Genomic DNA, 21,774 nt, shown 5'->3' on the forward strand with positions numbered 1-21,774 from the left:
AATGAAATGAATGAAGAATTTATATAAAATCTAGCTTTATAACCTCTACTTTAAAAATAGGGCCTAGATCAACTCTGTCAGCTCACAGGTCAGCTGAAAAATCCAGAAAAATGAAATTACAGTACAACCCCTCTTTTGCTGGTGGGACAAAAAAAAAAAAGTGTCCATAAAAGGTGTAAGATTAAGGGGAGGAGGCAATAAATCAAAAACTTATTTTCTGCTGTATTTGAAGACATTTTTAATGTGATTAAAAATACAAAAATACTCGAAACACCATACCTAGATAATATACCAGCTTGACTGCTGTACAGAGGACCTTCAGAAAGACTGACACCTCCACTCACATATGGAGCAAAAGTAGATACAGGACCAACCCTTGAAGCAAACATACTGTGACCCATCATATTCTGGTTCATTCTCTGACGTAGAATGTCTTGAGTGAGGTCATCAACATAAGCAGCACACTATAAAATATTAAATAACATACTGACACTGAAAAATATATGTTAATGCAAGGTAAAACAAAAATAAGCTCAAATGTAAATTTAGATTCAAGATCACTAATAGATTTACTTTTGAAATACACAGGTATTTTTTAACTATAAGATTCAATTTTTATTTATACATAATTTTCAGATCAAATTAACTTTTCACGGTGCTGTGTCGAGGTGGATTTGGCATAGGATTGCATCAGCAAAAAACAATACTACATTGTTACAATGGCCTCTTACGATAATAGGCACACACACACACACAGGTCCCTGTGAATTCACCTTCTCAGCAGCAGAACTACATAATACAAAAACTGCAAAGAGACAAACATCCAGGGGCCTTCCTCATTGCGGAAAGTGGTGGGGAAGAGAAGCTATAAAGTAGGAACTGTACCAACAAAGTGCCAAGAAAAAATCTCTGGACTACAGAGGGTTGAGATTGAAATAACTTTCAATAATTAAAGTGATAGTTTTTGACTCTTTTTTACATGTATTTTAAATGCCTTCTCTTTTCTATTTTGAATACATTCATAGGTAAAAATATTCATGCAAAGCAATTTGTTTTAAATAAATCAATTCGATTTCTTTTATCATTGCTATTTACTGATTGTATGAGATTATTAACTAGTATTAACAATAACCAATATAAATATTTATACTATAACCAATTTTTAAAGAAGAAACTTAATGAGACAATTATGCATCCCTGAATCTCTATGAAACAAACTTCAATTTAACAATTTTTTTATTCATAAGAACACTTCTTTTGAATGAAATCTCTGGAACAAAGTGACTTTGTTGCATGAAGATTAAACTGTATATTCACAAAGATGTTTTACCTCTGATCCAACTGAGTGCAAGGAGTGCAAAGAAATAAACAATGGATTCTCTATCTGGCCATCTAATAATGTTCCTGCATCTCTATGGGCTAAAAAAAAAAAATAATGAATAAGACAAATTTATAAAAAAAACATCAATAACTGAATCAGAAACAAAATACAGTATTCCCCTGCATTAATCAGCATGCCGAAAAACAGCAAGGGAAACCAGAAGGCTAGAAACACACATATTTTCTAGCATGTTGGGAAATTTGAATCACATATTCCAGAAAATTTTTAACTATCTAGATTCTAAGAACCAATTAAAGTGGCTGATTTGGAGAATACTGCAAAACATGATAATGTAATAGCGACAGCATATTTCTTCAATCTTTCAATATGCAGAAAAATGTGCAAAATTAATTAAAAACAGTATCTGTCTTGTATATAAAGTTGGCAATAATTAGGTTAGATCGATAAGTAAATTATTAATTTTTTTATCGTTATAAAATTTTTGGACAAAACATGTTTGCTACATTGAAAACTATTTTATAATTATTAACATATTTATTCAGTATTTAATATATATATATATATATTTATTTTTTTTTTATAAAAAATTAAATTCTCTCTCTTCTCAATGCACCATATTATTCCCATTGAACCTCACTTTTCCTGGTATGCCAGGAATGGACCTGACCATCAGCATTCAACAAGCTGGTGTCCTCTCATTTTTATGGCATGCCGGATAATGTGGGGGAATACGGTATGTTTATTCAAATCATAAGAAATTCCAAGCATTTTTGAAAAAATAAAATTATTAAATCTGTAATACTGTTAATTTTGCATAAAAACAACGGCAACCCTGAATGCAAAATAAGGGATATTTTTTCTATTGGAAACATCTTTACATAGATATCTAATGATATAATCAAATTTTGGTTTCTTTTCTAAAAAAGGTGTTTCCTTGAATAAATACATTTGTTATACATTCAAAACTTTGTTATTTGAATGGGCCTTTGACAAATGATTCATTTTCATATCAGTTTCAAATTTTTTTTAATTTTTCAGCATTATGCACTTTTGAATCAATGTGACTTCAAAAACTGATTAAAAAAAAACTAAATAAAATATCAGAATCCATATAATTTAAAAACATTTCTAACTCATAAAACTGCCAAAATTGATTGATTCTAATTTCAACCAACACTGATGTAAAAAAAAAAAGCATGTATTCAAAATTGGCCATGAAGATTAAATTTATTCAATGAATTTAAAACAGCAGTTCTTTACCAGGGAAGCAATCTTATAAGTGCTCTATAACTAGTGTGACCAGATTTCAAGAAGATGAAACCTGGACCTCCAGCTTATTCCCACCAGATATTGATTATTTATGATCATTGCTACCAAATTAAATTTTAAAAAAAGTGGTAAGGACACAGGAGGGTCTCTCTGGTCATTCTATCTAAATTCTCTATTTGAAGGCACCCAAGAATTGAAGTTCGTTGGGGATGAAACATAATAAAAAAAAAACCACTGCTTTACTTCAAAGAAATACTGATAAAAGTATGTTATTATTATGTGTATGTATGCTGGGCAGTTAAATTAGATATTTTTTAGCTGAGGTTAATCTAATTTAAATCTAAAAAAAAATTAATTTAAAAAAATCTGTCAATTTTTTTTGCAAAAACAATTTTGTGTACAAATTCATATTTGAAAAAAAAAATATTTAGATTTTCATAAATAAAATGAAAACTCATCCCATATTCCACAAACTGGAAATTTTAGGAAATTATAAACATATAAGCAAAAAATATGAAAGTTCAATTGATTCAATAAATAGAAAAATAAAACAAAAAACCTTTTTCTCTGAGGTTGTTGATGAAAACATTTGAGGAAGGTGGTGGTTGCCAATCAGGGTTAGTTACCTGAAAAAGGAAAAAAAAGGTAAATAAATAAATTCAAAATAAAAACAATTGAACAGCACACAAATTTCACCACACAATTTATAACTTTCAAATTTTATTTTGTCTCAGTGTAATTTTGAAAAATTTAGATACATAAAACCAAATAGGTATTGGAAAAAAAAAAACTTGTTATGTTGACTATCTCATGTAATATACTTCAATATCCCATAATAAAGCTGCGACTGACACAGCTTTGAAAACCAAATTTATTAGCTCTTTCAGCTTGTTCAAAACTAATTCTAAGAATATATAAAACTTCAGGAAATTTTGCAGCTGAAGCACATGGAGATACATAAAACTATTTATTTGAACGCACACTAAAAAAAGAAAAATAAATCATGCAAAACCAAAGTAAAGGTTGGAGTGAATACTGTATAATCGAACTTGCTATTAAAAAAAATAATAATAATAAGACAACTGAAAAGTAATACTCACAGTAAAATGAATCAATGATAACTCAGTCTTGCCATTTTCAGCTTGCTGGAATAGGTCAGCTTTTGTTTGCCCATCCCCAATCCACTGAAAGAGTTAATACAAATTCCTGTCACTGTGTGACCTACTTGTAATGTATATAGACAGCATAATTCATTCAGTCAAGTGTAACAGAAGAGTTATATGCATTTATATTCATTTTTTTTGTCTGGCCCATTCGTAGCTAAAACAATTTTTTTTAACAATATTTATGTCAAGTAGATTTTTTAAATAGTAATGCCTCAGAAACTCTTTTTTTATAATGACAGCAAAATGCATTTAAGTATATTATTTTCTAATTCTTTTATGAGATGACCATTGATTATACAGTATGCTATGTATGTTAAAAAATATATATTCAGTCATTTAAGTGAACTGTGAAATCACCTAATTAAATAAACCTAAAAAAATATTACTGGAGTTGAATGCTTAAGAATACGATTAATGAAAACTATAATGAGTGGATACCTGATTATTTCCATGTCTTGAAATATCCATTAATGCAAATGAACAGACATCTCCGACACCAGTAACTTCAACAGTAAAACTCCTGAAGAAATCTATAATGTCTAATGACCGATGACGAATGTAGAATATCAAGATCAGAGGAGTAACCAATGGACTTAACAACTGCTCTAATATGTAACTCTGGAGAATATATAAAAATTAAATAATAAAAGAATCAGGATATGTAGAATATAATATGAATGAAAATGAGCAAAACTCAATTTCAAACACTGGCCATGCATGTGGTTTACATAATTCTTCAGATGTTATTATATTCTTACATCCCATATTTCTCTGGATATCTGCTGTAGTGATTATATTTAAAAAAATGTAATTTTTGATGTTTGAGGGGCTCACACTGATGGGGATTGATTTTGTGTTTCAAAAACCACAATCTCTAAGAAATTAATTATGAACATGATCATATATTTTTCCCTTACGCATTAATTAGCTGTATTTTGACTGTTCAGAATTGGTTTAAAGCATTTAGCAAGAAATTTCTGATAAATATATGCTTATAACATAAAAAAAAAAAATATATTTACATGAAAGTTACATTTTCCTGGGAAGGTGCAACAGATTTACTTATGTGGCCAGAAATTCAGTTTTCTAACATATAATCTACAGATTATACACCGGAAATTAAGGTACTTTGATGTTTTTTTTACACTCAGACATTTAGGCACATGTGGCACCCATTTCAAGAAATGTGGTATAGTTGAACCTCCTATCCTGTTAGAAAACACCCTCCCTTAATAGGCACTTTTAAGCCTGTGGAATAAGGCTTCAATGTATTCCATTATACAGTAGACTCTTGATAATCCGGCTGTGTGCTAGTCGGGCCAATCCAGTAATCTAGTGTTTTTTGGGTGGGTTTTCTATAAGTATAGAAGAGGAAAACATGTCACGGTGCAGAGGCTTATATTAGTTAAATTGGCTTTTTCAATCAACTTCCAGTAATCTGGCGATTTCAATAATTGGTTGCACCCTGGTCTGATATGTGCCAGAAAAGTGAGACTCAATTGTATATTAACGGACACTCTACGTTAGCAGACAAAAATTTTGGCCCCATGGGTGCCCATTATTAAGAGGTACTTTATAATAAATATAATGATATATATAGGACTAGTCAGGAACTAGGTGGAAACTAACTTCCTAGATTTGGCGTGTGAATTTCAAGACACATTGAGCATTGACTTTTCAAACACAACAGACCTTGCCTGCTGAGAATCAGATGATGTTCACCTATGATCTCCAGTCTCAAACCTAAGCAAAATAGGGAGTTAGTTCAGAGATGTGAGGTCACTGAAATGTCATGAGGATGCGATGGACGACCATTAGCGACTCTGCTGCAGGAGCAGCAAAATTGGAGAAGAAAGCCAGGAACTTCAAAACTCACAAAATTTTCTCCACATTCTTTTCATAGTACTCAGAAAACGCCTCTCAAACTGTAATTATAGTACTCAGAAATAAGATAATTAACAAAATAAACATGGGAAGTATTCTAGGTTTACCATTTTGAGCTGAAATAGTTGACTGAATTCATTTCTGACATTGACGGTGTGCGCTTTGTTTTTCCAACAATCCGGCATATAGTGTATATCTGCTAGGATCTTTGTCATTAATGTTTCTGGCACAAACACCAAGTTCTATGAATAAAATGAAAAAAATGAAAAGCCACTGTATTTTTTTTTCTTTTGTGAAGAGATATTAACCACTAAAACATTAAAATGAAATTTGACGAGCACAAGCAAAAAAACAACATTATAATACAGTGTGCATTGAAAATACCTCATTAGGAACAAGACAGAGAGCTGCATGGCAAATAAATGAAGCAACAGCACCAGTTGTGATCACATAGTCAATTTCAATGACATCATTCTGTAGAGCGCTCCACAAAATTATAAAAACAGCTATTACCCCAGCAAAACCAGAAATATTTCTAGAAAGTATTTAAAATAAAAAATTTGATTCAATTGAAATCCTTCTCATTCATTTTTTTAAAATTTTTATGTTAAAAAAGTTAATTTGATAAATTATACCAATTCTCAATCTGCTTAGTAAAAATGTATTAATTTTCATGATAACAATGAGCACATACACTATATATTTTCTCTTTCATGCATATATTTATGTTAAAAAAACTGAATGAAATAAACAAACAGCATCATCTTAATGCATGGGCCCACCTGGGCCCTCAAGATAATGAAATATGGTCAAGACTTTCATGATTAAACATCTGAATTTCGGTAGACAGGTATCTGTAGTCAGACAGGGGCCTCAGAAAAATTGATTTACCCAGGGGCCCATGATGCCCTTAAGACTGCCCTGTATACAAATCAAAATTTTCAAGTCAAGACAAGAAGCAAGCATTCAATCACAAAATTATGAAGTATGGTAAACATTATTTAAAGAATAAATCTGCATTAAATATGTATTTTTTCCACAATGAACATATTCGAACATGGTTTGATTCATTAGAAACACTATACTTACCTAGCATGAATAGTGAGAAGATGGGAAGAGAAAGAGCTCATATAATGGCAGGCTGGATTGTAAGCTCTGCTTAACCTAGAAAACCAACACAAAATACATTAAATAAAGAATCAAAAAATTCTGTGACAAAACCAATAACTAATGTATGGTATGAATACCATGAACTCTGCAGTTTCTCAATAGTTACGACTACTTAGCCATCACGCACCTCTTAAGCATTCCTCTGCTGAATTTCTAATGAATCCGTACATGCCGGAATATGTGTTCTGAGTGTATGTGTGGTCTCTAACTATTTATGTTGTTAGAGTTGTGCTTGTTTCATGTTCTTGCTGGTATCTGTGTTATATAAATTGAAGTGAATATGGCAAATGCTTGAATTTTCTTATGCAAGTATCATGTAGGTCTGCCTGCTCTCTGCTGAGAGACTTTTTCAAGCAAGAGGAAGGCTTATATTCGCACCTCAAAATTAGAAAAAACCACGGAAAACTAACTTCAGCCGACCACCACTGTGTCGCCATCAAGGTTCGAAGCTGGATCCTCACAATGAGAGTCCAGCATGATGCCTACAGGACCGCACAGGGGCATTAGTTATGACTAAAACACAGGGATTATTAAAGCAATTTGGTATCATCATTTGATAATTCAATAAATAAATCCACATGCTCCAAAATTTCAGAAGCACTGAAATCAACTGAGAGCACATAGAGCAGTTATAATTTTGTTTTGGGTGAATATGTTTAGCTCTTCTGTGGAGAAAGTTGCTAACAGTGGAATCTTTGGAACAAATTTTTAAAATTTTCACTCTGGTACACAAAAATTAAAATAAAAAATCAACAGCAAAGTGGAAGAAGGGAAAATCTTTCTGTACTAAGGTAACTTATTTTGGTAACTTGTATAATTGGGCTTAACTAGTGTAATTGGGCACTAATAGTGTAATATCCCTTATTTGGGACAGTGTGAATACAGATAACTTTTTCAGGCTGTACTACTTGACTTTCAAAGTACTGGTGACAGACCCAGCACTCTACATGCTAACTGATTTGTCTTTTGTATAATTTTAGTTCTTTATTTTATTTTTCTCAAGCAATTATTGAATATGTATGATAATATGTAGTATTATATTTGATTCAAGTTAGAAACTTTTTTTACTTATCATTACCAACAAAAAAGTTAATGTAAAAAAAGTGTTACAGTTGCATGAAAATTCCACTTAAAATATGCACCAAAGTAGCATTTCAAATCATACCTGGCAGTCAACTCATGATCTAATTCGTTGAAGTGTCGCAAATACAACCTTGAATACAGTGACCATTTTCTGGCTCCCAAGAAACCAGGTTCCTTCCGTATGTGACCAGCATAATTTACACAGAAAGAAAGTAGATGCCACAAGAATATGAAGGGGAACAGAAAGAAGTTCATGATTCCAAGCAGAAGAATATATTTGGACAATCTGTATGTATGAGATTGAAATAATACTTTAAGATAGTGTCATACGCCATTAAAAAAAAAGTTAAAAACACGCATGGCTCAATTGAAAATTTAATTATCTTTACACAGACAAATGATAAACCTGTACAAATTAATGAAAGGAAAATAAAAAAAAAAGTGTCAAGAAAGATGAATAAATGATGAGTTTTGTTAATTTTGTATTACTACAGCTTGATAAAAAAAATGGCACCAGTCAAATCTCTTAAAATATTTTTTTACTGGCTTACTTTCCCAAGACTTCTTTCTGTATTGGCAGATGCACTCCAATATGAATTCCAAAACTTGGACATTAGACTCATCTAGTGATCCCAAATTATAACCTTTTAACTGCCAATGTTTACAATCGGAAACATCAGTTTTCTTAATCAGATAAAAATATTTTTTATTCATAAAAGTACTTGATTCCCCCCCCCCTCAAGCTGTGAGATTCCAAACTTGATTTAAAAAACAAAAATTTCAATCATTTCAACACATATGCTATCAATATTGTTTAATCACCTACTTTTAAAGAATAAAATTTAATTTTTTTTTGTTTTTAATTTTAATGTTGTTTCTATGGTCATTGACAAGTCCAGAAAACATATAAGAAAAGTTTTTTCATGAACTTTCTGATTAATATGTCTAAACTGAAGGATCAGAAGGGGAAATAAAAGAAAAAAAATCAATCTAAATCGGAATTTAGCCGACAAAAGATGAAGTAGTAAAATGTAGAAAATTTGAGGCACCAATATATATAGTTGACCCTCAATCATCCGACACACTCTTTACCACACTGGCATGCAAAACTATAGAATAACTGACAAAATCTGATATATCTAAAAAAATAATAAATGCAAAAGTAATTACAAGTTTGTTCTTTTAACTTTGTCCTTTTTATTTTATTTTCACATATGATATTCTACTTATGGTACAGCAGTCATTTAAGTCAAATTCCATTATAGCAAACTTCATGCAACGGAAAATAACCCATTTAATATGAAATTATTCTTTGGGATGGGACCAAACTTTCTATTATTATAAACCCCAAGTTTACTATACCACTGTTTTAATTACAGTATATTTCAGGGCTTCATAAAAACTAGGTTGCCATGGCAATAAAAAACTGGAATTTTCATTTGAAATTTTCAACATGTGATTACAAAATTGAAGTCTACAGGAAACCAAAATTTTTAAATCGATGTTAAGCATATTTACCAACCAACATGAGAAGTCAACCAGCAGAAAAGTGTAAAAAATAATAATTTCAACTAGTTTTTCTTTAAAAAAAATGCTTGGCTTTTAAAAGTTTTGCTGGTGACTAACTTTCTTCTTTCCTTCAATTTTTCAAGCCCTGGTATATGCTGATATACACAGTTTGATGTTTGTACACTGAGTTGTCACACTGATAATATGTGCCCCCCCCCCCCCCCCAGTTATAAAACATACCCCTGGTTGCAAACGAGTTGGGCAATAATCGGGAGTTAGCTGTTCCAATTTTTTGTCACCAATCACCAAGCCAACCTGGCATTTTTCAAGCACTATTGGTTACTTTTATATTTCAAAATGAAGAAATGAACAACGATAAATTTAAGAAATCACCTTTCTGCAAGTTCTGTTCTTTTATTGAACTTCTTGTAATCTTCTTTCAGCTGCCATGTGCTTTTAAATGGAGATATTGGACTACCTATGAAATAAGTAGAAATATATATATAGTAGCAATTTTACTCTTTTTATTTAAAAATTTATTTTTTTCATTAAAAAATTTTTTTATGCTGCATGCAATCATCATAATCATATTAGTAAACTTCTACAATGCTTTATACACATTTTTTGACATATATGCTTTCATACAAGAAGCATTTATATGAAATTCAATAATTTAATATAAATGTCTCTAATTAAAAATTTTCACTTTTAAATTGTTACTTTGTCACAAGCATATCTAAAAAAAGTTTTTCCGACTTTAACAAAAAAAATCAGTAGCAACATCAAAGTTTGAGATTAAGTCATTGATCTAGCTATACCTTCTAGAAAAAAAACTTTCAAATACAATTTAGCTTAGTTTTCATCACCTGGTATTTGCAGTGATGAAGCAAACGATTGTGAGAACCTGCCCAACATAATTGATAGAAAGCATCATGTGCTTATTTCCTTATTCTGAGACATACAGCAATTAATTTCAACACTTTAATCAAGTCTGTTTTATAGTTATATCGTCTCATATTAGTTGAAAATAATGATCAGAAAATTTTGTGGAATTTTATAACAAGATATGAGATTAGTGTTTATAACAAGATATGAGATTAGTGTTTATAACAAGATATGAGATTAGTGTTTATAACAAGATATGAGATTAGTGTTTATAACAAGATATGAGATTAGTGTTTATAACAAGATATGAGATTAGTGTTTATAACAAGATATGAGATTAGTGTTTATAACAAGATATGAGATTAGTGTTTATAACAAGATATGAGATTAGTGTTTATAACAAGATATGAGATTAGTGTTTATAACAAGATATGAGATTAGTGTTTATAACAAGATATGAGATTAGTGTTTATAACAAGATATGAGATTAGTGTTTATAACAAGATATGAGATTAGTGTTTATAACAAGATATGAGATTAGTGTTTATAACAAGATATGAGATTAGTGTTTATAACAAGATATGAGATTAGTGTTTATAACAAGATATGAGATTAGTGTTTTAACGAATACTTACGAAACAGTAGCAACTCAATATTATATCTCAGGCCAGAAGAAAAATACACCCTGAAATTGATAAATGACTTATATAAGAATCATTTGAAGGTAAATTATTTTAAGAAACACCTTGAATCTTTTATTGGAATCTTATCTTTTCAATAGTTAAAACAGTTTTTCGCAGGTCATGCATTAAAATTTCAGAAATTTGGTTATTAAATATTTCTAAGAAAAGTTGTTTTTATACTACTAAAATATTTTATAAAATTATTATTAAAATAATCATAACTTTCATTAAAATATTGTATACATATTGTATGAAAATTAAAATTATAGGATAACAAATTAGAAACTCTAAAAATAAACATAGAAACTCTATTGTATGCACCATGAGAAAAAGTATGTCTTCATCACTATAAATACATAAGCAGACATGCCAACACTGGCTTTAAGCTTGTCAGTAGTGATGAATGTTCAGCTTTGCCTGGAGGGGGGGGGGGGGAAAGAGAGAGGACAACATAATCATAGTACAAAAAAAAAAAAAATCACTCAAATTTTTTTTAATGGTTAATTCAAAGTTCATTAAAAACAGCACCTCATTGGCACTGGAACCAGTAGGGCTCTGACCACATAAGCCTTCCCCTCTCACCACCCGATGCAACTTGTCGAGGTCCCCGAGTCCCTTAATCATTCATGAATATTCAATACAATCCCAATTTGCATAGACCTTGTGGGCAGTATATACGAATGTCTAGCAACCGTAGATCCTCCCTTTCCCCGTTTTTTTCGTATCAGAGCTTCTACAGTACCCATGACGAAACATTCTTTCTGACACAAGTTCCACGAGCTCGACCATGCACTGTGTAAATGAAGTGCGGGTCCAGACTCGCCACACTGAACCACTTAAAAACCTGTTTTTACAACATGGCGTGGGGCAGTTTTGATGAAAAATAGGTTTTTATGCATTTGGGCATCAAGTAGAGTGGCAGGTTTAGATATAGCTTTAGCTTTCCGCGCACAGACAGAAAAGATTGGTTCAGAGTTTGTCTTCTCTTGAACTCTCTCACATGCATATACGAATTGATCATTATGGTATGGATCATAGTTTCCCAACCTTTTCGTCCCACACATTTCCAGCATGGCCCAGCCGCAAGGTAGCCTGCTTATATCCCACAAGGGACAGAGCGGGGGCCATGTTTGGTGTTTGCAGGTCCCACACATTGCCCCCTTCTTCAGAAATTTTTTTCCCCCACCGCAATCTAACCCATAGAATCCTATGTTATACCCGTAGCTTCTACCGCGCCCCCCCCCCTGGGAACATTCTATCGCCCATATTGGGAGTCACTGGTATAGATCGAGAGATGCAATTAAAATAATAATAAATAAAACAACACAAGAAACTCAAAGAACTGATTTTTTAAAACGATTTTCATAGCGTTTGAGAGTGTCTCCCATAGCTCCGTAGTTTATTGTGGCCGTCTGTAGAAACTACGAAAAATCTGTAGTAGTTGGTAACTCTGCATAAGATAAATTTCTTAATCTAAGTATTGCTCATGTTACTGAATACTTACACTTCTCCCAGGTGCTTTATGTTATATTTCACAGGAAGAATGTTTTTATTGACCATAGCAACCATATAATTTTCGTGTCTGAGTATTCTGTGATAAATATCTGTATGAATAAAATAAAAATTTGAATTAGGATGACCAACTTGCCAGATGAGAATTTAAAAGAGCTGTATTAATAATATGCATTATGATTATATATTTTGTTGAAAATATTTCACAGTAACTATTTCAAATGCAATATTTAGTTTTGAATAAACAACTAAAAATTTTCAATACACAATAAATGTTTACTTCGATATGCTGTAATAAATGTTTTTTTTATTTTAGATTGTATATAATTTAAGCAAATTATTACCTAGTTCTGAGAGATCTTGCTTGTGTATACACATTTGCTGCTCATGTTGAACCTCTCGTAACTTGCATTGAACTTCGTGCCATGTTGTGTTATCAAGTTCAGACTATAATTTCAAAAATAAAAATTAAAAAATTAAAGAATTTAGTTTGAGAGAGAATAATCTTTTTTAATCAAAAGCAATACTTTTTATTATTTCTTTCTTTCCTTCAAGAGTATCTTTCAATGTCTCAAGGGAAAAACTTGTGCACTGAACAGCTGATGGATTTTTGGTAACAAATTTGGAAGATGTACTGTTTGTGCTCCAGTGGAAGATACTGAAAATTTTATCTTCTGTTGCATCAAAGAAACAGGAAGAAAGAGATGAATGGTGTTTATTGTTATTTTTTTACAGGCTAACACCCCTCTTTAGGCTTATTCCTTCATCTCTCTTCTATTCATTCATCAACTTATTTAAAGTCACACCAGTTTTTCTCTCTATAATTTTTGTTTTCATTTGAGAAAAAGAAAAACAAAAGCTACAGAGTTGAATCAGAAATTTTTTCCCACACCTCATCCTATTATAACTAACAAAGGAGAAGCTAGAACACATTCTTTATAACTAGATAGGAAAAGTTAACTTGTCCACATCAGGAAAACGTTAAATCATATATTGTTGTACAGGAAACAAACTTTATTACAACTTAATTTCTTAGATACAGTGATTGATAATTTTTTTGGAAACATAACCATTTCGTATCCCTTTAAGACCGAGAAACTTTTGAAAGTATGATTTTTTGTTAGTATCTCACACACATAATAATTTGAGCTCAGGTTTAAAGGGATATAAGTGAGAGCTAAACAGAATGGCTCCCGCAGATTTAAGTTGATTTTCACAAACTATTATTCCATAGCACTCCCAGGATTCAAACCCAGACTTGTAAAAGTGGAAGTTGGTCCACTAACCCAGTGATTCAGTTTATAGCAACTAGTGGTATACAACTTATAAAAATTATTTTATAAGTGTATATATAAAAATAATGAATAATGTGTAATTATTGATTAAAATTAGGTAAGGAAACCAACACTTACACAGGGTATCTTCAATGCAGTATTGTAAAATAACTTTATTTCATGGAAGCTTATGGCACAGCAGACAGTTCGGCATAGATAATAAATCCAAAATATTATTGCTACAACAACACAGATCCATGTAAATGTACCTAGTCTGAAATACCAGAACATATATTACTGAAGATATATTATTGAGCATTCTCAGCCACCTCATTGGGAATTTTGCCTGTTGTGGCCTTGTATTTGTAAAATATACATCAGAACATGATAATAATGCAAGGATATAGATAGACAGAATTTTTTTTCCCCTCAACCCTCATTCTATTATAAGGAACAAAGAAGAAGCTAAAATTAGAGTATAAAGAAATTAAGTAATATTTGTGTCACAGCTTGACAAGCAGCAAGTCGTCATGACAGCTAGAAATCAAGTAAAGTCAACACCCCTTATTAAAATCACAGATAATGTTATCAACTGGGTATTATAATAATTTTTCAAAAAAAAAAGAACAAACCAATATTAAATATGGGGACAATTTTTTTCATAGTTATCAAGACTTCAGATGTCTCCAATTTTCCCCCCATCTTTTTTTTGTGCATTCTGAAGCTAAGGTTTAATCAACCTTATTTTTTCCCCTAAAGTTATTATTATTATCAGGCTGCAAGACTATGTAAGAGGCTAGGAAGATGGTCACTGAACTAGTATAAACAGGATATTTCTGATATAGTTACCATTCGGTTATTATTATCAGAAACCCTAAGTCCTGATGTAATCACATTAAGCAGCGTGGACTGCATTAAAATTTTCTGTATGCGATTCAGAAATTGTAGCCTAAGGATGACAAAAAATCTCTTTATTTCACAACAGTGTGTGTCTTCCACCATGAGAAAGGGTCATTAAGCACAAAAAAAAAAGTTTAAATAAAAAGTATTTAGAATGGATTTTCTTGAGAAAAAAATATGCTTGGCTCCTGAAAATTTTTCTGGCACCTAATTTCTTTCTTAATTTGTCAATTTTTCAAACCTTGGTGTATCAAAGAAAAGGGCTTTTCAAACTGTGAGGTGCACCTCCTCTAAAAGAGAAGTGCGAAACTTGCAAATCTTGAAAATAGGGCATAGGGAGATATAAGAAAATTTCAAAAGCTCAGAAAAACATTTGAGTCAAGCGCAGATTTTTAAAGTATGAAGCAAAGTTGTAAGTACAACTTCACTGTAGAAGATGATGATTTTATGTGTTCCCCCCCCTCCCCCCTGGAATTTGCAACCCCACCCTAAGTTTGCAACTGGGGATATTGCCATTCACCAAAAACTATGAGCTCAAAGAAACACAGTTCAAAATAAGTAGCATTGTTTAGAATTCCATACATCTTTTTTCAAATTAATATAATAAATTATAATGGTAAGTACACTCATGTCCATAAATTAAGGATAATGCCAGCTCTGGCAAATAAAGGTTCAGAAACAAAACAAACATTACTTATTCATAAAGCCCATTTATTAAACAAAAGATAAAGAACAAAAACGATGGTGTATGTATGATATCATTCATAAAAAGTAAGATTTTTGCTCCCTGGAGCAATTGTAAGAAATATCTCCTTTACAAAAACTTACTATTACATGGTTGGTATGATGGTTAATACATTGTATGTCTCCCATGCGATGAAATACAGTCCGTACAACGCCTAGGCATGCTGAGTATCAAATTATCGATCTGATCTTGGGGAAGATCACTCCACTCAGCAAGCAATGCTTTCCGAAGTTCCGGTACACATGTAGGAGGTGGTTGACGGGCTGCAACTTGTCGGCCAAGCATGTCCCACACATGCTCTATCGGATTCAAGTCACGTGAGAATGCTGGCCATTATATACGGGTTATATCCTCAAATTCAAGGCATTCGTTTACGATGTTTGCTCTGTGAGGACAGGCGTTGTCATCCATAAACACAAATTCTGCGCCCTTGGCACCCCTAAACAAACGTACTTGTTGTTCCAGAATGATGTCCTGATAAATTTGGGCTTTCATGGTTCCGGTTTGAACATGCAGATCTGTTCTGGAACCCAGTATAATTCCACCTCAAACGAGCAATGCTGCACCACCATAACGGTGTCGTTCAATGATGTTGTCTTGATGGTAATGGGTACCTGGCGTTCTCCATATGAAAGTCTGACGTGAATCAGACTGCAAGCTAAACCTGGACTCGTCGGAAAACATCACACAAGCCCACTGTGACGATGTCCACATTGCATGTTCTCTACTCCAGGCTAATCGCTGCCGACAGTGAGTTGCCGTGAGCGGAACACATCTGACAGGCCTGCGAGCATATAGACCAATATCTCCCAAACGTCTGTACACGGTTTGCCTTGCAACTGTGGTACCCGTGGCTGCAGATAGCTGACGAGACAGGTCGGATGCTGTGCTCCGTCTGCTTCTTTTGGCAGTTACTGCCAGATACTGGTCTTCATTCGGCGTTGTAACTCGGGGGCGACCTGTACTGTAACGTCTACTGGCATTTCCGTTATTTTGGAATCGTTGCCAAAACCTAGAGATGACACTTTGGGCAATTCCAAGTTCCTCGGATACTTCCATCTGAGTACGCCCACATTCCAGGCGGCCGATAATTCTACCACGTAAAAAATCATCCACATGCGTCCTCTGTGTCATAACTATTCGCTTATGGCACTGAGCGCCTTATAGAACTCTTGTGAACAATTTTACTTCTTTGCCACCATTCCTTATATACCCACTCTTACACTCTCGTCATTGTGACATACTATCAGCATCATCTGGTGGCTTCCTGAAATTTGCATATCATTCTTGCAGATGTGTGTGATAATTCTACAGGTGAAATTTTTACTTTCGATTTCGATTTCCGTGTGATTCTGAATTATCCTTAATTTATGGACATGAGTGTATATACAATATACATACACAGGGTGAACGTGATCTATTCTGCCAAACAAAAGGGTGTGATAGACGAGACCAAGTGGAACACGAAACACCCTACGACCCTGCCCTATCTCGAACGGTTTTCAAGTTACAGTGAATAATCGATTATGGGGGAAAAATGTGTCAAGTCTGAAAAAAAAAAAAAAAAAATTTGCGAAGTTTCTGAAATACCTACACACAAACTAAGAACGTCCTATAAGTATTAAGGTGACACCAATTATCAATTTCATTGAAATCCAATGCCATAAATACCTTTCAAGCTACTATCGGGCAAATTTACCAAAAACTTGTCCCTCCATTGCACCAGTTTTTGAAAGAGTCTACAATAAAACATATCGGTATTCTAGTTTAGGAGAAATTTAGCCTTTTGTCTGCAATACATCACTGAAATCAGCGTTTGTCAAAGTAGACACATTATAGATTTCGGCGACAATGTGATTTCCCACTTTGCTAATTTCTCAGCGCTTGTAATATTTGCCATTAAATAAGATATTCTGATAGAGATATTATAGGATTTTTTCCAAAATTAAATTGCCACCAAAATCTGTAACCACCAATTCTGAATTTTCATTGAATATCTACCTCGAAAAATGCTGATTTCAGTGATGTATTGCAAACAAAAGGCTAAATTTCTCCTAAACCAGAAAATTGATATGTTTTATTGTACACTCTTTCAAAAAGTGGTTTGATGAAGACGTTTTTGGTAAATTTGACTGATTGTAGCTAAAAGGATGTTTGAAAAATTGGCATTTAAAAACTTTGGCAACAATTCAATCTTGAACTTTGCCAATCTTTCAGCACTTGTAACTTGCCATTAAATTCAGATATTTTGATGAAGTTGGTGTCATTTTATAGGATTTTTCTGATCTTTCTAAATATGTGCTTGGTTTGTGTGTAAATCTTTCAGAAATCTTTCACAAATTTGGGTTTTTCAGATGACACATTTTTTCCCATAATCAATTATCCACCATAACTTGAAAACGGTTTGAGATAGGACAGGGTTGGTAGGGTGTTTCACATTTCACTTGGGCTCGTACATCACCCTTTTTGGTTTAGCAGAACAGGTCACACATTCATCATGCATGATATAACAAAAACTTTATATACGCAACATGTAAAAGATTATATGAATGTTAATAAGTTTTTATGGTTTCAAATCGAATGACTTGTTGAAATAAAAAAAAACATATTATACAGTAGAATCTTGGTCATCCAGGTGTGAATAAACCGGATATAAAACTTTTAATTTCAGGTTAATCTCTTTCCTATCCATGCTGCGGTTGATAAGTGTTTGTTTTTGTTTTTTCATTGGTAAGATTTTGTGAAGGGGGGTAAAGAAAACAAGCATTTCCATTTCATAGAACTGGATTTCTTCATTTTTTAACAGAACTGCCCTCCTCATTCTCAGAGGTCTCATGTTAACACGTTGGAATGGAAGGCTCCATATTCACAAACAGGACCTAAGAAGCAAAGGCTCTGAGGCAATGGGCATTTGAAGATTAACAGCAAATAGAGGCGATGCATGGAAAAAAATGCCTGGAAAAAATATATAGGAGGTGTTGGTTGAAATGCATTGTTTTATGTTTACAACTGAAAAACAAGGCATAAGGATTCTGGCATCAATGAAGACTAGTATAATAGTAGTATGACTGCTTAACTGTGTAAATAAGTGTAATTTTTTAATTAGTTTTTCTGCACGGATAATATGATAGGTAAAATACATAAATATTTTTTCTGAAATTTTGTTATTTTAAATTATTTTTTTCACTCTCACCGGTTTAACTTTTGCTTATTCGCATTCCCCTTCCTCACCATTAGTCCAGATAATCTAGGTTCTACTGTACTTATATTTTATGCCATATTTATATCTAAAAAAAAGAATAAAAAATGTATATTACATTGCAAGCATTGTAAAAGAGAAGAATGGTTTAATTCTAACCTTTTAACACAAATGTGGGCAGGAATAAGTAGATCAGTGACTTTGAGCTTCTCAATGTAAGTAGCATTTTGGTAGGAAATTTGTCGTCCAACAGCATCATAATCGACGCAGTTGCTAATATATACCGTAAAGAGCACGATGAAAACAAATTGTCTGTAAGTATCAGAATTAAATTGTAATTATTAAACTCATCAATTATGTTAAGTGATATAAACAATGCACAACCAAAGTTTCTTCTTTATTGTGAATTTGTGCAAGCTGCACATGATTACAGCCTGGAGAGAACATTGGTTGTTGCAAACTATGAACTCTCAACTGCTTTGAGTAACTTGTTATTACATCACACGCATTGTATATTAATGTGGATGTTACAAGATAAGAATAAAGACTGTTAATTAACCAAATATACATATAAAACATTGTTAAACATTAAAAAAAATGATACATCAATAGGAATTATAACTGACTGACAACTCAGTTAAATTTTCAAATCATATTAAAGGAAGAATGTTTTTTTCTCAGTCTACTTCTAGAAAATAGACTTTCTAGATATCAAGTTAGTTGTCTCCACAGGGAATTGAACACTGGTACTATTGTAAGAGGACCCAGGTTCAATTCTTGGAGGAGACAACTAATTGTTTCTTTCCAAAGTTTGTCCCTATATAGCATCCAAAAAGTCTCATTCCTAGATATATACCCATTACTACTAACTATTTGATTATGTACTGATGGTTTTCCCCCTGTGTCAACTAACAGCAAAACTTGAACAAGTTTTGTAATGCTTTCTTGATCATGGCTCAAATATAAGAGCATTTAAGGCAAGTTAAAAAATTAAATTTCTTCTAATAGTAAGAAAATATTGAAAACTGTTCCTAGAGTAATTTTACTTACATCAGTCCATACACTTCACTGGTCAAAATGCAGATGAACCCATGCTTTTGGTGGTATCGATAAACTTACTGAAGTTAAGTTTAATCCATAAATATGTGTATCAATTGATCATTCAAAACAATATAAGTACAAAATATTTCATAAGAAACATAAAACGTCCAAAAAAATGCATAAAGACTAAAAGAATTTAAGGGAAGGAAAGAAATAACAAACATATTTTTTCAGCTCTTGAGAAGAACCAAAATCCACTTTTTAAAAAAATTATTGAGAAACTAAATGGATTCAAATTAGTTAATTGAAAGGATATTTTCCTAAAAAACGAGTCCAAATCTTCAATGTGATTCCATCTGGCTATAAAAAAAAATCAACATTAAATACAATCTTACAATACCTGAATGCATAATAAACCTGTAATGTGTATAGTACCATCAAAAATTGCACTGGTTAAAAAAAATTTGCAGTATATTGTACTGTGGTGTTGCTTTGATATTTCCTTGAGATGAGAAGGGGGGGGGGATTGTCCAGTCCTTCACTGTACTGTAATGTCAGAGCGTTGTGAACTGGATTGCTTCTTTTTGGGTGCACTTCTATTGGCCAGTAATACTATGAGTCAACAAATTGAAGTTAGCAGAGTCTGTAAACATGTTTAATCTTTATATTTAGCCCTTAATGAAAATGTTCTGTGAAGGTGGTGACAATGTCGAGATGCATTGAGCTCACACCGTAAAAATTGGTTGGAAAAACGCTAGTCATCATTCCGCCACCACCACTCAGTCCGGAGCAGAGTGTAATCAAAAGTCAGAGCAGCTCTAGGGCTATGCACCTGTAGCTGCACAAGGAACCACTATAGGAGGGGTGCCATAAAAACAAGAAAAATTTTAGACGTCTTATCTGTAAAATTCAAACTATGACTGTATAGGACAGAATGAATTACAGAGAAAACTGTAATTTTTTAGGTATTTCATCCAGCTTGGAAGAGAGATGAGAATTTTTGGAGTTGCTTCACTTGTGCAGTTCATATACCAGAGAGGCGCGCAAATTATGTCTTGCATGGGTGAGAATTTTGCCTTGAGCCACTCTTGTCGAGAGTCTAAAGACCTTATTTGAAAAGTCATTTGATTCTTTGCTGATGCCCAAAGGATCTTAGAGAAACAGTGATATTGTACGACTTCATAAAAAGTAGTGGCGCAACATATGTGTGTACCGCCATTCATTGAAAAGGGATCCAAAAAAGTATTAGAGAATGAAACTTTTTTAGGACAGGCAGTGTACTTTCTGTAACATGCAGTACACAATATATATATAAACAAATATTAAACATAAATTAAAGGAAACAGAATGAAATGAAAAAATAAAAGTGTTATATTATTCTATATGAATTTTAATTACATACATTTTTCTGGAGGAACATGAAAAATAACGTCATGATCTGGTGTTGCTTCCAATTCTTCATTGCAAGACAGGAGGGACTGATAATCAGTTTGGAAAGTTGCCATGTCAGATATGTTTTATTCAAGGAGATGCAGATCTAGTTACCTTCAAGAATAAAATAGATTTCAGTCATCATCATTGCAGAACAAAAGTAACAAAAATAAATCAAATTAATGCCGAATGAATGAACCCCACAACTCTACTGCTGGACTCATTCCATTGCCTAGATTTCTTCCAGCCCAGCTTCACAGAAGAGTTCAGAATGCTCCAGTGTTTATTAAAAAAGCACTATGATAATATTTTTCACTACAGAAAATTGTCATTCAGCTGAGGGCACATTGCAGAAGAATGCATGTTACGTATTTGAAATGTTATCCTTGATCTCTCAAATTTAGAAGTGACAAATGGGCAAATGATTGACTTTATAAATGGAGGAATTTATATGTAGTGGGCCTGACTGCTCCCTGTGAAGAGACTGGCTTGAATTTCCACCTCAAAGAAAATTGCACCAAAGAAAACAAACTGTAGCTGACCACCACTGTGCTATTAGCATAAATCAAACCCTAGCTTTTCTTAATTTGAAGCTATCACGATCACATACGACTATACACAGGATCCTGGTTATTAACTGCAACATTTTTTTTCATTTCCCACATCAAATCAATTTCGATC

The 21,774-nt window shown here is 32.7% G+C and overlaps 1 protein-coding gene across 3 annotated transcripts in view; it reads right to left on the bottom strand.

Annotated features, from left to right (window-relative positions):
* Atg9 (autophagy-related protein 9) overlaps positions 1-21,774 on the bottom strand; it is a 35,530-nt gene that overhangs the window by 12,679 nt on the left and 1,077 nt on the right. For all 3 annotated transcript variants that reach the window (XM_089231037.1, XM_089231039.1, XM_089231038.1), the window contains exons 2-19: positions 21,065-21,207; positions 19,979-20,022; positions 19,672-19,736; positions 18,781-18,933; positions 13,916-14,051; positions 12,848-12,950; positions 12,496-12,595; positions 10,944-10,993; positions 9,817-9,901; positions 7,997-8,200; positions 6,751-6,825; positions 6,046-6,196; positions 5,769-5,903; positions 4,216-4,395; positions 3,712-3,795; positions 3,171-3,237; positions 1,331-1,419; positions 280-464 (exon numbers count right to left, since the gene is read on the bottom strand). In XM_089231037.1, coding sequence (XP_089087163.1) covers positions 280-464; positions 1,331-1,419; positions 3,171-3,237; positions 3,712-3,795; positions 4,216-4,395; positions 5,769-5,903; positions 6,046-6,196; positions 6,751-6,825; positions 7,997-8,200; positions 9,817-9,901; positions 10,944-10,993; positions 12,496-12,595; positions 12,848-12,950; positions 13,916-14,051; positions 18,781-18,933; positions 19,672-19,736; positions 19,979-20,022; positions 21,065-21,167 — 2,009 coding nt within the window. In that variant the 5' untranslated portion in view covers positions 21,168-21,207. The remainder of the gene's footprint in view (positions 1-279; positions 465-1,330; positions 1,420-3,170; positions 3,238-3,711; positions 3,796-4,215; positions 4,396-5,768; positions 5,904-6,045; positions 6,197-6,750; positions 6,826-7,996; positions 8,201-9,816; positions 9,902-10,943; positions 10,994-12,495; positions 12,596-12,847; positions 12,951-13,915; positions 14,052-18,780; positions 18,934-19,671; positions 19,737-19,978; positions 20,023-21,064; positions 21,208-21,774) is intronic.

Source organism: Pholcus phalangioides, unplaced genomic scaffold (assembly GCF_987345545.1).
Source record: "Pholcus phalangioides strain wild (caught in Gottingen) unplaced genomic scaffold, Ppha-v1.0 ptg000004l_1, whole genome shotgun sequence".
Taxonomy (NCBI): Eukaryota; Metazoa; Arthropoda; class Arachnida; order Araneae; family Pholcidae; genus Pholcus; species Pholcus phalangioides.